General features: G+C 40.3%; 1 protein-coding gene across 2 annotated transcripts in view; it reads right to left on the bottom strand.

The window, feature by feature from the left end:
- TAFA1 (TAFA chemokine like family member 1) overlaps positions 1-18,076 on the bottom strand; it is a 509,913-nt gene that overhangs the window by 111,948 nt on the left and 379,889 nt on the right. The window contains exon 3 of one of the 2 annotated variants that reach the window (XM_032867351.1): positions 3,269-3,406. In XM_032867351.1, the coding sequence (XP_032723242.1) occupies positions 3,269-3,406 (138 nt within the window). Of the gene's footprint in view, positions 1-3,268; positions 3,410-18,076 lie in introns of both variants that reach the window. The other variant, XM_032867350.1, reaches the window with a different exon arrangement.

Genomic DNA, 18,076 nt, shown 5'->3' with positions numbered 1-18,076 from the left:
GATGGTGGCTAAAATGTCACTATGTTCAATTAAAATGCAACAAAATTTTGTAAAACAATGTGCCTTTCTAAACATTACCCACAAGTTACTAGTAAGATAGGAAAGAGCCATCAACATTCAGCGAGTATTTAATGGGAACCAGATACTATGCAAAACACTGTACACATGAACAAGACTTCTTTAATCCTCACAAGTTGGAATAATTACCATCTCCATTTCATAGCCAAGGAACAAATTAAAAAGCATATGTGACTTGCCCAAGGTAATTCTATTAGTAACTGGTATAGCTGAGTTCTGCTCATGTCTGTCTAATTGCACAGCTCATGATCTTAATAACTACACTGGAATTATTAATTTATATCTACGCTTCATTTTTCATTTGCATGTAGAGATTTGGGCCATAAAAACAAATTTGATCAAAGCAACACAGACACTTTTCTCATGCATGCCAATGGATTCAAGGATTTTAGAACAGTGGAATGCTATAGAAACTAAAAACCATCAGGATGACACTATACAGTACTCTATAATTTATTGACTTTTGCTTGGAAGATAGGAACCAATAGTCCGCCTGCCTGAACCTACTACTCTAAAGGATTCAGAGTTCCCAAAGTCAAAGAAGCTTGCTCTGAGAGACAGAATATTCCCATTATGTGGCTTAACTTCTCATAGAAATTTAGGGCCAGATGCCATTTCCCCCTCTGCCAGAATAAACAATGTATTGCTCTTTGTGTCTTGCATCCAAATCCTGAAGGCAATTCTATTTCTAGATCATTAGAGATAAAAATGAACTGGAGACAAAATCAGGATTCTTAATCAACAGACTCCAGGCTTTCTTTGGCAGACAACTTGAGACACTATCATGGTTTTATAATGTTTGTGGGCTTCAAGGGCCAAGAGTTTCCTCCTGCAAGTGGAGCAAAGTGGCATTTCTAGTCTAAATGCTTGCCTTTCCTGCATTGGAGGTGCCTTACCATGTTGACTGTGATCTGGAACAAAGAAACAACCATAAGCGCAAGTTTTCAACCTCAGCTCCATTGACCTTTGGGGCTGGGTAATACTTTGTTGTGGGTGCTGTCCTGTGCATTATAGGATGTTTAGCAGCATTGATGGCTTTTACCCACCAGGTGTGAATAATATCCCCCTAATTGCAAGAGATGTCTCCATCTCTTGTCTCCATTATCCAAAAATATCTCCAGAGAGTGCCAAATGACCTCTGGAAATTCATTAATGGAGAATTTACTGATCATAGTATATTCCCAAATTTGGCTTTTTCACATCCTTTGGGGGCGGGGGGGGGAAAGCTTGGTCTTACCATGGTACACAATGGGCAGCTGAACAAGCCCCATGTACAGCTCACTGGCTATGGTTGATCGGTCAAAGGCTAATGTGTGACACAAGCTGGGCCAGTTACATTTGGTCCTTTTGGAGAACACATTTAAAACACAGGAAGCGAGGCAAATATATTTGAACTCTATTGTGATGCTATGTAAGATCAGAGTTGGCATCATGGAGAAAAAACTTCATACCAGCCCCTAAGTTATAGGGATTCAAAAGCTAAAATCTTGGAAGCGGGAACCAGTCCACACAGAGGAGAATGAGGGGAACAGAGATCAGAAATAATATGTCCCATGAACAAAGAAAATGAGATAGCGGATGCTAGAAGAATTTAAGAATTCCATGAGATTTTTGGTAACTGGACTCCCCAGGATTCTTCTGTTTTCTTAAAAAAAAAAAAATAACTTTACTTGGTCTAGCTTGAGTATGTTTCTCTTTCTAACTATCATGTTTCATAATGAAAATATACAACACAAGCCAATCTAGAAAGTGTCCTGCTCCATCTGTTTCTAGAGGTGGAAAAATGGGTCCTAAGCCAAGAGATTCAGGTTCTATTTGCTACTGTGTGACCCTGAGCAAGTGATTCATTTGAGTCCTGATTTTCTTACTAGAAAACAGTCTTGATTTTCTTACTGAAGAATTTGAACATCATCTCATATTTGGCTCTAAAATTATGAAAGATAACAATGGGGAGAGATACTTGTGGTCTTTTGAACCTTGAACTCACTATTAGCACATATAAAGTTGTTTTAAAGATGGTGGTCAAGACTTGGTATTACTGTCAGTTACTCTGGGCTTAAGAGTCAGTCAGTCTACAACTTCTCAGCCATGGGACCACTGGAACATTACATAACCCTTCTAAGCCTCAGTTTCTTCATGTTTAAAATGAAGGGGGAGGGAGTGTATCTGCCATAGTGATCCTTGTCTTCTGGCCTTCAAGCCCTTAGAGCTCACTCCCACACTGAATGGGGATGACTTAAATAACCAAGAGGATATTGTGGAAACAGTCAAGTGTTAACTTCCAAGGCTAGATTACAAAAAAGAAGGTCACTATGGCTTCTCTATTATTCTCTTGGGTGAAACCAGCTGTCACACTGTGAGGACACTGTGCTCCTATGGAGAGGTCCACACAGCAAGGAATTGAGTTCACCTGCCAACAGCCGTGTGAGAATGAACCATCTTGAAACCATCCTTCAGCACCAGTCAAACCTTCCGATCTTGACTGTGACTGCAGGAGAGACCCAGAGCCAGACACAATCAGCTAAGTGGAATTCCTGACCTGTGAGAGAATGTTTGCTGCTTCAAGCTGCTATGTCATTGGGAGTCATTTGTTACACAGCAATAGGTAACTGTTCTAGGATTATTGGGAGGAGTAAATAAAATAATGCATGAGAAGTGTTTAGGACAGTGCTTGGCAGATGGTGAACATTCAGAGCACCTCTATTTGCTTATGAATGCACGTGAGGCACCAAGAGCAGTGTCTGGCATAGAATAAATGCTCATTAAATACGCATAGAATAAATGTTAGCTGTTGTTATCTTTAGTACTGTCATCACCATCATCATCATATAAAACCTCAATCCAAAATCACTTCCCAAATGAGCTGGACCCTCCAATTTCTTGACTTGACAAATTATTTTACCTTAATCTTCTCTACAAAACATTAAAATAAGCTATGAGAAGGCCACCAAGCCAGAGAAACAAGAATTCTAACCATGCAGAGTACTGTCCTTTGCACAACCTTCCAGAGTTTTGGTTGCGCCTTGTTAATTAACCTGAACCATACATAAGTGAAATGTATATATATATACATATATATATATATATATAATGTATATATATATATATGTATATATATATATATATATATAAAACAGACAGTGAATACCTAGAAAAACACCTAAAGAGAGATGTAAAACCAGCTACTTACCATCGACACAGGAAGGTCTGTTTCTTGTTGTGCCAGCCACTTTTCCAGGTAGACAGGAACACTTGACTGTTTGTGACCGCTCCTCAATGCGATTCTTATTACAACATCTGTGCGCGGCAATCACTTCACATGTCCCTCCTTCTGGCAAGATAGAAAGAACAGGGACACTGATTAGAAATAATTCAGTGGCCATTAAGACCTGTGGAAGAATGTGTGGAGGGGCTGGGGAAAGTGAGAGAAAATACCGAAAGAGTTTCTGTGAAACATAACGACAGTGGGACTCTCTCCCATCTACTCTCAATAACATCTATTTACGCATGTCTACAAAACTCTACGCTCGGTACGCACAGTCCTGGAGAAGAAAGATATCCCAGCACTATCCTTCAAATGCAACAAAGAGCTCTGATGGATAGCCTTTAAGAGGCAATTATTCTAGGCTGTAGGTACCGAGAAGCGGTGACAGAATGCATGCCTGGAGCTAACACAAAATAAAGAGTCTACCTGATTTAAATGCATTATACTTTGGGAGCTCACTCCCGTGTTATCTTTCCATTTAGAATCCTCTGAGCTCCCTCCCACTAATGACAAGCAACTGACATGCCAGTGATACAGAACCCATGATGGCAGGAAGACTGCCCAGAAATTAGCTCTCCCTCCCACTGCCTGCCCACTCTCCAGGGGGCCGAATATAAAACCTAGGTGGGGAGTCATTTCCCAAATCCAGATCTCATCTGAAAATGATAGAAGGAATTGCTGGAGAAAATAGGTATGTGCTTTAAATGGCATCTCAAATTACAGAGCTAGGCATATGGCTTCACTTAATTGTTACAGATCAGCCATGCATTCAACATTTATTGGCAGCCTAATGGATGTCACTCTCCACTAGGTTCTTAACAGGTGCACAGCTGGGTCTGCCTGAAGGTTGGTGAGCATTCAGGTGGTGCTTGCCAGCCTATAGGACAGTTATTCAGGGACACAAAAGATACCCCAAGTGACCAGAAACCAAGAATTAACTTTTCCAATATCAAGTTTTATGTTCCAGTAGAATGTACTTTATTTGACAAGAATGGATTCTGAACATGTAGGATTCCGTTGGCATAAATTCAGTAAGCATTTGTCAAGCAACCACTATATACAAGTTGCTGTGTTATAAATTGTTAGGGATATGTGTTCAGCCCATACATGATGGGCCCTTAGGAAACCCTGGAGAAAAAGAGGAGGGAAGGAAGAGAGGAGACAGGAAAGACTTAAGGCCCAGCTTCATCCTATCCTAAGAACAGGATTCTCAAAGCAGGGGTAGGAATGGGTTGATTTTGCTAGTCACCCTCCCCACCAGTGATACTTGGAAAAGTCTGGAGACATTTTTAATTGCCATTACTGGTGGAGGGTGGGTGCTACTGGCCTCTAGCAGGGGAAGGACATGGATGCTTCCCACCCTCTCACAGGACACAGGAAAATTCTCACAACAAAGAACTATCTTGTTGAGAATGTCATCAGTACCCAGGCTGAGAAATCCTGGTATAATAGGAAAGAAATGCAAGAATCTGCTTCAAGATTCTTGACAGACTAATTCCACCTCTCCTCAATGGGAGGGGAGAGTATGGGTTTTTAAGCCAGTCACTTTTAGTCTGAATCTCAGCTCTGCTACTTACTGAGTGCTTTGCTTTCCTCATCTGTGAAATAGGAACAATACGAACACCTGCCTCACAGGGTTGCATGAGTATAAGCCAACATAACACATGCACAGGGGTTAACATTGAGCCTAATACATGGTAGAGTCCATATGTGCTACTGATGATAATATCTAGCCATGATGATGTATTTCCTTGGGAAAGTCACCCCCTTTCTGCCTCAGTAATTCTGCAAATATGGTTTCTCCTAGAATACTCCTTCCAACTTTCCATCCTTCCACCCACCACCCACCACCCAATTGCACTCACTACCACTTCTTTGAACTCAATGCAAAGGTTAGTTCCACCGAGAACATCTCCTCACTTTCACCACTGCTTGTTTTCTTGCCACTCTACACATTTTCTCACACAAGCGTATCCACAGATCTGCAACCACAGGCAAACTGGAAGCTTGGTCAGGGTTAAGTGAGCCTTACTGTCAACAACTCAACTGCTGTAGGTACACTATAACTGTTGTCTGAATGAATGAAGAAATAAGTGCATTACCTTAAAATGAACACTAAAGGCAAGTACCAAGTTCTACGGACATAGGCTGAAGGGGAGACCCAGTTGTTTTTGAAGAATTCAAAAGTTTTCATAAGTTGCAAGTTGAAAGGTTGAACTTCAACAGGCCATGATGAAGGAAAAGCATTTCACTAATGTGAAAGTTTGGCACATATTTTCTTAGAACAACATTTTAGTTATTTACAGAGTAGTTTTAGATTTATAGGAAATTTGTGAGGATGGTACTGTGAGGTCCCATATGCCACACCTGATAATTTCCTATTTTTATTCCACTAATATTAACATCTTATATGAGTATGCTAAGTTTGTTAGAAGTAATGAATTAAAACTGATACATTATTATTACTTAAAGTCTATGCTATATTCAGATATCCTTAGTTTGTACCTAATGTCTAATTTTTCTGTTCCAGGATACCATCTGGGATGCCACATTATATTTAGTGGTTTTATCTCCTTAGCCTTCTCTTGTCTATGATAGTGTCTCAGACATTCCTTCCTTTTTGACGACCTTGACAGTTTTGAGAAGCATTGTTCAGGTTATTTTGTAAAATGTCCCTCGGGTGGGATTTATCTGATGCTTTCCTTATGATTAGACTGAGGTTACGTGTTTCCCACAGAGGGAAAGTGCCATTCTCATCACATCATATCAAGGGTACATACTATCAACATGACTTACCACTATTGAAATTGACCTTGATCACTTGGCTCAGGTAGTGCTTGTCAGATTCCCCCACTGTAACATCACTCCTCCTTGCCCTTCCATACTGTCCTCTTTGGAAGGAAGGCACTATGTGCAGCCCACACTTAGGGAGTTGAGAGTTATGCTCCACCTCTCTGAGGTTACAATATCTACTAAAATTACTGGGAGTTCATCTGCATGACAGATGTGTCTCCTCCCTCCCAGCTACTTACTTATTCAATCATTTATATCCATGTGGACTCACAGATGTTTATTTTACACACTGGGTTATAATCCAGTACTACGTTATTTATTTTGTCCCTCCGAATAGTCCAGCCCTGGCCACTGTGAGCTCCTTCAGTTGGTCTCTGTGTTCTGTCTCCCTGTATTGCCCTCCACCCCTTTTTTGAGCACTTCCTTACTTTCTGACTCTATAAGATGTCTCAGGCTCATCTTATATATTTCCTACCCCAGTGAGAGAACAGATTCCTCTAAGGAGCTGGTCAGGACATTTAAAAAAGGATGTTAGCGTAGATGGTACTAAGAAGCTGAAATAGGATTAAATTGGAGAAAGATTCCCTCTCCAGAAAGAGTACTTGGTGTGATTCTGTTTCAGTGAGGCACTAATGGGGATTTTGAAGCCAAGAATGTATAGGATATAGATATGTTCAAGAGTGACCCCCCCCCCCCGCAGCTTCTGTGTTAAGGAGGAATTGGGGAAGCACAAGGTGGCAAAGCAGAAGAAACAAAAGGCCAACTCAAAGTTCTGAGCAGAAAGTAAGGGGGCTTGAACCTACAACATGGGAAGAACATCATACTGTTGCTACATGTCCTTCATTGGGATGAGGGTTAATGAAACAATAGGGCTGTTCACACACTGAACTCCTCAACCCAGATTCCTGCAATCAGGTTGCTTTAACTGTAATTGTCAGCTCTAAGTACTCTTACCCAGTTCAGTAACTGCTGGTTCTATACTTCATGAAAATACCACCAATTTTAAAGTTACCACTTGGCTTTTCATACAAGACTAGAGCAACATTTATGAGTGAAAATGGCACAAGCTATAAAAAAGCTTCTAGGATATATCTTGAATCTCATCTGATTTACACTTAAGTCAATGACAGACATGTGAAATCATCCAGATCATTGCCCTGAGTTAAATAATGTGGACACTGAGGCAGCCACAGGAGGCCCAAAGTCAGTCTCTCCTATCACTCTTGTAGATGAGCCAAAGAACAGTTCCGGGTCAGCTCAGGGCTCACTGACATTTACTGAATTCCAATTGGATGCTGGGCACTGCACTTGGCACTTTACCTACATTATTTATAAACCTCCCAGTGACTGTAAAAGCTTTTGTCCCCACTTTACAGATGAAAAACTGAGACTCAGAGAGGTTGAATATGAATAACATGTTCCAAATTATGCAAATGTGAATCTGTCTGCTGGACTTCGAAACTTTGCTTTTGTGTATCTTGTCATGAGTCATCATTCTTTGTTGATAAAGAACTTCCAAAAGGAAGATGACACTTTGCTTACAAAGGCTATCAAGGTTAAATATCCAATTCATTCTTCTTTCCCCAATTATATTCAGACCCTCTTGCTACCACCCTTCCTTCCGTTGCTCTCCTTTAGGGATGCTGGTCTCCTTGTAGGCTACCGCCTAAACATGGCAGGTGTGGTCCCTGTCAAGGGTTACTCTAAAAAGAGGCAGGCGTTGTTCCAAAAGAGACTCATTTGGTCTTCTTGACAAGTTGAACTATGTCCCACCTGGGACATGGCAAATCCATGCTCTCTCCACATCTTTGCCCAAAATGTCATTTTTTTCAGTCACACTTGACCACACTATTTAAATCATAATTCTCTTAGAAAGCATTCACGATCTCCCTTGTTTTGCTTCATGTCCTTACCCATGTCACCTCCAGAATATTTGCAATTTTCAATTACTGTATGTACCTTATTTATTTATTATCCTGATTGTCTCTATGTCTCCCCACGCCCCTCTCAAATAATCTCAAGGACAGGAACTCCTATTGTTTATTTATTAAACATTGTCTGGCATAGTATTATTAGTATTTAACAAGTGTTTAACAAGTGACACAGCCCTGTAACTAGTGGTGACAACTACTGTCATACAGGAGTTAACCACCTGACTGCTTACTATGTTCCTGACATCATGATAAATACATTATAAACTTTTAATTTGTTTTATGGTTACCGAAACCCAATGAGGCTACAGTTACCCCTATTTCACAGGGTAGGCAACTGAGATCAAGAGCAGCTAAAAAACTAGCCCGTGTTTTAACTACCCAGATACCTATTCTCTGGCAGTATATGGACCAGAGCCAAGATCTTCTGACCTCCTCTGCAATGCTCTTTAACCCAGTCCCACTCAGGCATACATGCTGACATTTCTCTGAGAAGGGGAGGAGAACTCAGTGACTGGATATTAACATGTGTCCCATTTTCATGAAAACCTTGTGTATAAAGTCAGTGATCCCAGACCATGTCTTCCTTGGGCTGACAGATGATGGATTTGCACACAGGAAGCCAGAGAGTTGTTGCTCTAAATAACAAGCTCATCTGGTCTTGACAGGTTCAACTACAGCTTCATTTTACACCACCTTCTTAGGTATGCCAGTGTGGAATATGCAACCAGGTCCTGGAGCCCATAGGACCCTACAATTTAGAAAGTCTGATTAGACCTGTCATAGGCAATGCTCTTGAATCCACAGGTTTATATCTGTGACCAACCTAGCCATAGTCAACCAAAGCAAGTTCATCTTCCAATCTCTCCAGACCATGAAACCCTGGTTCACTGACTTATGTTGGCAAAATAAAAATATTAGATGGTTGACAGGAAATAGCTCAGTTCTTTTATAACCACAGGGAGAGAATTTTTCAAGACCCTCTGCAACTGTGGTCTTACTAACCTATTGTCCTCATTAGCAGGCTGCTTGGAAAAGGGGACTAGAAACTAAAAGATCCCCCAGCTTTGTTCCTGATGCATAAGGATCATCATAACCCTTTCTGGAAACTGGAAAATTGTTCCTTTAAATCTATTTTATCTGCATTTTAAAGATTACCTAGTGCACTGCCCTTTCAAACCTAACTGCCAAGGTTATTGCAAAATCATAATGATAATATTTGTCATGTAAATGTCTTACAGACTTTGCTTTGGTGTCAATGCCAATCCATTCCTAAATTTTATCTTAATCCAACTCAAAATGATCTCAAGACGAGCTATGGCCTCTCAAAGCAGTCATTTAAGTGCTCAGAAAATTGAGCTTCCTTTTTTGCTTACAGATTATCTGGAAAATGGCTTCTTTTCTGGATTTCACACAGTATCTATAGTTCCAGCAAATACAATGATGAGGTAACCTATTAGCTAATGGCAAAGAGTGTGGCGTAAAGAATAAGCCAGTATAAAGGTTGTTTGTACTATTCGGATTTTCCAGATTATTGCTAATATCATTACTCGACTTTGTCTATGGGAAAACATCTAAGATAAAATATAAGAAATTCGCCTCGTACCTTAAATCTCATTTTATAAGAGGTCCTATTGTGCTTTTAGATTAGAAGGTAAATGCAGCAATTATCCAGCTAACACAGGTCAGTTGAAAAACATTAGATCTATTAGACGAACATCAATTTTTGTTCTCCCTCTACCACAAATTTTCTAAATGGTGCCCTTGCTTCTCACTCCCTTTGTCCATGTTCACCCAAGTGGCAATGGCAAAGGCCCCTGCTGGGAAGCTCCACAGGGTAGCTCTCCACTTTCCTTTCTGCTTTTTCTCTTGTGTTTGTCAGACCTCTGAGTACATTATCAAATCCTATTTTTAACAGGAAGAGAAAGTTTCTAATATCCAAAAAGGGGGTGGGGTGGGAAAGACAGCATTTCAAGATTATTTCTGGCAGCAGCAGTGCTTTCTGAGCTGGAGAAGTTAAAAAAATGCCAAGCCCAATATGCTTCTAGCAATGATCCCTCCTTCCCAGCTCAATGCATCACTGTCTTGCTCTGCACAAGCGAGGAAACACAAAGAAGATGAATTGCTAAGGCTAACGTTTCTCTTAAAAAGAGTCCCCACTGATGACAATGATCTGTTAAGATAGAAAGAGATGATGAGGTTAGAAATGACTGGCAAGGAGATGGCCAAAAACTTGAAGGGTGGCATCACGAAACAGGGTCTGCTCCCACAATGGTCATCTAAGAGAGCTCATACCAAGCCACTAGATTCCTCTGGGCTACGAACTGGGTCAGCCATTTAAGAATGGGCACTTATGGGAAACTGCGAATGTCTGATCCTTTTCATCTGCCGGGGAATTTGACGTTCAGTAGTTTAGTTTGGCTTGATGGCCTCATGTCAATGACGAAGCGTGGCCAAGCAATTCGAAATGATCACAACACCAGGTTTTCTTGGAAAGGAAGTGCTAGGGGAGAGTATAAAGTTGGAATAGAAGAGAATCATCTTAAAAATAAGAAAAGAGAGAATACACGTCTAAACCTTATACTTTATTTTTATTTTATTATTTATTTCTGCCCCCGGACTCATCACTCAGGTATCCTTTAGGTGTCCTTGAACCATACTGGCAGTTAGATTCCCCTGCTGTATGATTCTACAACCTCACATTCTCCCAGAATAATATTCACAATGTATTATTTTGACATTTCAAATAATCTTTTGCTTTTCCTGTAAAGGGTAAAGGCAGCAATTTTTTTTTTAAATCACTCTATTCCTAGTACTCAGCTTGGAATCTAGCCTATGTTTGGTCTGTAAATATTTGTTGAATGAACCTCTTCCCCAAACATTAGCTTTGGATCCCCATGGTATGATCTCTTCACAAGCCCCACTTCTCTTTTGCAGCATCTCTCCCGGCAGGAATGTTTGGTTCACTGCTTGTCTATCCTGCTGGGCTGGACACTCCGTGATAGCAGGACCACACCTTGTTTACTTCTCTATCCCTGGTGCCTGGAATAAGAGTAGGAATTCACATGTTGCTAAATGACTGAAGGAAGGTAGGAAGGAAGAAAGGAAGGAAGGAATCAGATGAAGAAAGAAGGAAGGGAAAAAGTGAGGGGGAGAAAGAGTAAATAAAGAGGGAATAAAAGAAGGGAAAAGAAGAAAACACAGTAAAAATTAATCCTCTTTGGGGGATCTTTTCCTATTCAAATCATCATTATGTGATCTTTTAAGAAAACGAACTTGAATGATAGATGTAGCTTTTGTCAGGAAGTGACCTTTTAATACACCTTCTAGAAAAATCGTCTTGGAACTTTGGTTTGGGGTAGAGCCAAAAGGCACAAAAGACAAGCTTTTTTATTCTGCACAAAATGACTAGAACATGAAATAGCAATTAAGAGGAACCATAAGGAAACTTCAGTCCTCATTAAAAGTTAAGCCAGGACATATCTGCTTCTGGTCGAGGGCAACTTTTGGAGGAAGTGAATAAAACGTAATCAAGGAATGTTAAGACTGAGATCATTATTCAGATCCTTCCATTTTCACTTCATTATACACTGTCCCTCTCTTTAAAAGCTGTTATGTCTAAGACAAAGCACAGATTTTTTTTGAGATTCACTTTTATAGGATGTCGTGATCAAGGCCTTATAAATAGTTCTCTTGGAATGTATTGTAGTGGATGTCAGAAATGCATATTTAAGACTGTTAAAAATGCTTTATTGACCCAGTAGACTGGAAGGAAGCTCTAAGTGTCTCTGTCTGTAAATCACTGACAAGAGAGACACTAATGGATCCTTAAGCATGTTTTGGTCGAGGAGGACAAAATGGCTGCTTGATTTGTTTATGCTTCAGATTAAACAAATTACCATCTCCTCCTTCCTAGGGCTCTGGAGTATGTAGAAGACAAATGAATGTAGGAAAAAAGAACAAATTCGGGGCTGGGCAGTCCTGTTTGAGGCAGTATATAGCATAATGAGTAAGATCACAGATTCTAGAGTTAGGTTGCCAAAATTCAAGTACTGGGTCTGTTGCTTCCAGTCATTTTCCATGCTGTGCCTCAACGTTCTATGTGGATAATAATAACACTAATTTCAGCTGTGCTGAGGACTAAGAGAGTATGAGAATTAAATAAGTAGAGGCAGTTATAATAATACCTCCGCTCAGAGTGAGCTCTGAAATGTATTCTACTGTTAGTAATACTGTTGGAATCAGGAATATGACTGAGAAAAAATTTGACCCTTTCCAGGTTTTCTTTTGTTTCACCAATATGGACCATTCCTTACACCTGTATCCCTACTTTCAGTCCAGGCCAATGACTAGGAAACATTTAGACCCTACTCTTCCCCTAAAATGAGATCGCTAAAAGTAGTGTAATACAGCAATAAACTTACCACCCATCCCCCAGATTTCTCCTTTTTTTTTTTTTTTTTTTTTTTTTAAGGAAGAAAAGGGCTTATGTGTTGGATATGTTGAAACTCTACCATAGAAATCATTTTTAAGAACAGCTCTAAAAACATGGAAATAAATTTTACCCAAAGATACACCAATGAGCTCATAAGAAGAACACCTTTGATTCTTTAGTGATCTTTAAATAGTACAGAACTTTGACTCTTTCCAACAAGTTTGCCTTGGATAGCAACAGCAGGGGGACAACCCAAGTGATGGTTTAGATATTCGATGATGAAGAATAAATAAGTTGTATTCTACTTTTTGGTGAAGGCAAAGGTTAGAATGAAATGGGGCTTTTATTTATTTATTTTTTAAAAAGAGTTTATCTATTTATTTGACAGACAGAGATCACAAGTAGGCAGAGAGGCAGGCAGAGAGAGAGAGGGAAGGAACCAGGCTCCCCGCTGAGCAGAGAGCCCGATGCGGGGCTCCATCCCAGGACCCTGAGATCATGACCTGAGCCGAAGGCAGAGGCTTTAACCCACTGAGCCACCCAGGCTCCCCAAAGTGGGGCTTTTAGAGGAAAAGCTATGTCCACAGTTGCCGTCTAAGGTACTACACTCATCTAGGTCCCACTCAGATCTCCTCCAACTTTTTGCCTAAACTGGAATCCCCGGGCCAGCTGGGTGATAGGTTATAAGGATTTTCTTCTCCATTGCTAGCCCTCAAGGCTGGGAATGATATGGAAACAGTTTTTAGTATAGACAGATAACCCTATTTTACATGAGCAACTCCTCTGGCTATGTTAATTTCCTGAAGATTACGTGAAACCCTGACCTGGAAAGTCGAATATGTTAATACTGAAATGATATTTCAAATAACCTAATTTGGGTTACTAGCTGGGTGACTAGGAACAAGTTGTATTCTCTAATCTCTGGTCCCTCATAAGGAAAATGCCCAACTCTATAGGATATTAGAATTAGAAAATTGTGCATCAGTACACCAAACGGCACTCAGAAGGCAAACAATAAATAAAAGCTGACATTCTTATGGTTAACATAAAAAAAAAAAATGAAACTCAGTTTTAAAGACAACACTGGAGGCAGTTTCTTCCTGCACAAGTTTTGATGGAAGGATAGAATCGTGAAAGACTGAAAGATGGAAGAACTTACCTTTCAGCCTCCAGGACCTCATGTCAAATGTCTGAACCGTTCATGCAATGGTGGGTCTAATTGTGTTTTCTTTGTTGAACCCTTGCCTATCTGCTCCTACATCGTCTTTATTCATTTTTCTCTGTGTTTCCTCATGGCATTTATCTAATGGCATACAACTAGTAATTCTCTCTGAGTTCGAAGTCCAACAACAATTATACACTTGTTTTATTCTCTTAACATGAGATTCTTCTATCATCCTTTGCAGGTTGAGTATAGCAGATGTTAATAGGAACATGGATGGTAATTATACATAAAGTCCATTAGGAAAACAGAAAAGTCCAGCCACAAAATAAAGCAGACAGTGCAATGAATCCGAATCCATCACCTCTAAGCCATAACTGTTCTCTGACATTTTTTTCCTCAAGCTAAACAACAACAACAACAACAACAACAAAAGTGTCCACGGAACATCATTTCTGACTTGGCTAAGAAGGAAAGACAAGAAGGTTAAGATACACTCTGAGATAATCAAGGAAGAAAGGGACCATAATATACTCTCCTCTGAAAGAAGTATTCTCACTGTAGGGGCTGATGCCCACCAGTGGGTCCCCCTGCTGAGTCAGGAACTGGTCTTAAATTGCAGGCTTTTCCTTTAGTATATGTTTAGTAGATATGGATATGAATAACCATTTCCATCCGTGGGCTAACGATGGATTAGCTCCTAATTGAATTCGTAAGCATTCTGGAAATCTGTTCCACAAACATTAAAATTAGCATTTTGCATCCACTGGCTTTTATCATGAAGACTTTTGTCAGGACGCAGTCTCTGCAGTAGCGAGGGCTGGGGTTCCTATGAGTCCCAAGATGGTCCATGTGTGGGGCAATGGTTAAGGGTATGGTGTTCAGGTTGGATTTGGGAGCTCTGGCGGCTGAGCTGAAATACTGTCTTCTCCCTTTATTAATTGTATTAACCTCAGGAAAATGACTTAAGCTTTTCATTCTTAGTTTTATCATCTGTAAAATGGGGAAGGTAATAGTGCTTTCAGCATGAGGATGTGAGGGTTGGTGTGTGAACGCTGGCAAAGCACTTAGAACAGTGCCTGAAGTGTAGGAATAATGCAATTTTCTGTTATTAATATTCTTGCTATTATTAGTTTTAGCCCTGGCAGCCATCAAAACTGCTAAATGACTGTCTCTGGCTCTCTTCCTCCTGGGCTTACTGGTATTCTTAGCCCCCTTGTGGGAGGTGGGGCCATGTGACTATTTCTGTGTTCATACAAGTGACTTACCACTTCCAGGCTGAGTTTTTAAATCCCTGTGCAGGACTCTCCCAGGCTTTCTTTCTGCTGCTGTGACAACCCAGAAATAGCTTAGATCGGGGGTCTGCAAACTTTCCCTATAAAGGTCCAGATGGTAAATCTTTTTGGATTTTTAGGCCATCTAGTCTCTGGGGTTAATTACCAAACTTGATTTCACCATGAGAGTATCTATGAACAATACTTAGACAAACGAGTGGGGCTGTCTGCTGATAACTTTTTATCTTTGGAAACTGAAACTTGAGTTTCATGGAGTTTTTATGTGTCACCAAATATTCTTTCGATGGTTTTTTTTTGCCACTGAAAAAGGTACAGGCCGTCCTGAGTTCATTGGTGGTACAAACCAGATGGTGGACCAGATAGGACTACTGGGCCGTCGTCTGCCCACACCTGTTCCCTTGTTTTTAGACGGTGGCTGCTCCAGCAAGTCTAGGCACAAATGACTTCTACAAACAGAGCCCCCCTATCGAACCACGAGAAGCATGGTGCCTGATCAAGAAATACAACTTGGTTGTTTCAAGCCAATAAGATTGGGGGATGGTTTGCTGGTCAATCTATATGTTAGCCTAATCTGCCTAATAAATTATTAGAATAATAAAATATTATTTATAATAATAAATTATTATTCTATTTTATTATCCTACTAGAATAGTAAATTATTCTTTCAGATGATACCCTCATAAGAGCGTTTCAATAACTTCTATAAATATGTTTAGTGGTAACTTGAGGGGGGCAGTGTCTCCAAGGCTTTCACCCGTGAAATACAGTCTTTCAAATCTGTACCTTCCTTGGAGAACTAGAACAAGATAGAGCCGCTTAGCTTCCTCTGTGCGTATACCTCATCTGAGCCAATAATCTGGCCCCTGTCAGTTTGATATTTTATCGGGTGAGCTGAAAGGTAATAATAAAAGGATATATTTATTTATATGATGAGATTGTGCCTCACACTCACAGCCAGAGAGAGCAGAAACCACACATTTAGAGGGAAAGAAGACAAACAGAAACTCTGATTTGTGTTACACATTGTAGAAGTCATTAACTATGACTCAGGTAGAGAAACTTATTACTTCCCTTTTTGACAGTGATGACAATTTAATAGTATTTGACTCTACTGAGTTACATACAGTGTCCAGAGGCACTGAAAGGGACTATTTATCAAGATGATAAATAAGGTATCATTTCATCCCGGGCTGCATGGATGTGATCAGAAGTCTAAGGCCACCCAAAATCACTTAGTCGGGCCACCAGGCAGAGGAGAACCTACTCGGGATCATCTGCACTTGAAATGAGCCTCACTTAATGGACCTTCTCTGAGCAGGTCAGCACTAAGCAAGGTATGTGTGCAGGAGTGTGTGAGGACCAGGGCCAGCAGTGTGGATGTGAGGGCTGAGGGAAGGATATTAGGCCTACTCAAAACCCCACTCTCTGGGAATCCCATACTTCACAGGTTTTAACAGAGTTAGTTTTGCCTTCTGGGTTGGGGAAAGCAGGCTGGATAGATTTTCAACACACCCAGGAGTGTAGAACGAGTTTGTATGGGTAGGTATAATAAACCCTTAGAAAATAAGTGGTTTTTCTTCATGTTATTACTATTATTTCTGTTAGATGTGGCAGCCATGGAAGCCATTAGTCGTGTCTACTCTGCAGTAGATCCTAGTTCTTTCTGCCTGCCCAACAGACATTCCCACATCTACTAGTGAATCCTTCTTGGTTTTCCAGGAGAAGCCAAGGGTATTCTTTTCTGTTCCCAAATCACAGAGTTTTGGAGATGCTGATTCTGTCCCCAGTCCAGGAGAAGGCACAAGACTTAGGAATAGCAAAGTGAACCTGACTTCTCTTAGTTACTGAGGGATTGCTCTAAGGGCTGATACCTGGCCTAAGCCACACACAGTGAGGACCAATTGTAAAACATTTATTCCTGGGAGAAGAACATTTTTTTCTATAAGCGTTTCTGATAAAAAGGTGTAAGTTTGGAGCTAGCCACTATCTTAGTATCATGATAAAAAACTTCAGATAAATGGAGTCAACACAGAGAGAAGCCAAGTGGAAAAGTGCAGTGTTAGCAGGCACCATTGATGGTGCTGCTTGATGCAACTATGCCTGAAGGTGGAAGCTAAACTTTAGCCAATATATGCCTTAAAAAAAAAATCACTTTAACTTATATATTCTGCTGCTTGGAATAAAAAGAATCATGAAATACAGTTATAATATAGGCATCAAAAATTATCTGCAATTACTGTCTGCAATTATCTTTTGTTTTTTCTATGAACTTTTTTATAGGCAGGCCACTATGTTAGGTGCTTAAACTGAACTTGATACCACCCTAACTGCCACCTCCTCAGGGAAGCCTTCCCAACTTTCCTAATTAGGTCACTCATATCCTCCCTCCCATTCTTAATGCTCAGAGCACTGTGACTCTTTTCCCTTTAGCACATTTATAACTGAATTTAACATGTGTTCAACAAATACTTTTCATGACTGTCTGTGTCCTCTAATTAGTAAACAGCCACATGAAGCAGGGGCCATAACTGTTTTCATTGATTGTGGCATCCTGAATGCCCAGCACAATGCCTAACTGGGGAAATCATGTTGCTAACTCAATACTTCTCTTCTTTTTCATAAAACTAGAACACTAACTTTGAGCAGAGTGGCCAAATGTCCACACATTCAAAAATATTTTTCTCTTCTCCTATTAGCAGTGTGTGGAAACATGATATAGTTCTTATCACTGGGCTACAAATTAAAGTGTGATAAGTCTACCTAGGGAGACTTTGCCTTCCTGACATATTAACTACCCCTTTCTATTTACCATGTTCTCCATCCTGCCTGAAATGCAGGCTTGCCGGCTGGAACTACAGTAGTCATAGTGTGCCAATGAAAGAAAGAAAGGCCAAAAAAAAAAAAAAAAAAAAAAAGCTGAGAGAAATAGAGAGACTCCAACCTTGAGAGTTTTTGGCCACTGAACCAATGTCACTAAAACTCTACTTTCGATCATTTTACTGTATGAGAAAAAATAATAAACCACATGGCACTCTGTTTAACCTACCCATCAGTTGGGGTCTCTGATACTTGAAACAAAATGTAGTTCTGATACATTGGCCCGTGTTAGGATTTGAC

This window comes from Lontra canadensis, unplaced genomic scaffold (assembly GCF_010015895.1).
Source record: "Lontra canadensis isolate GAN:19392208 unplaced genomic scaffold, GSC_riverotter_1.0 scaffold34, whole genome shotgun sequence".
In the NCBI taxonomy this organism is placed as follows: domain Eukaryota; kingdom Metazoa; phylum Chordata; class Mammalia; order Carnivora; family Mustelidae; genus Lontra; species Lontra canadensis.
This window is presented reverse-complemented; position numbering and strand designations above follow the sequence as displayed.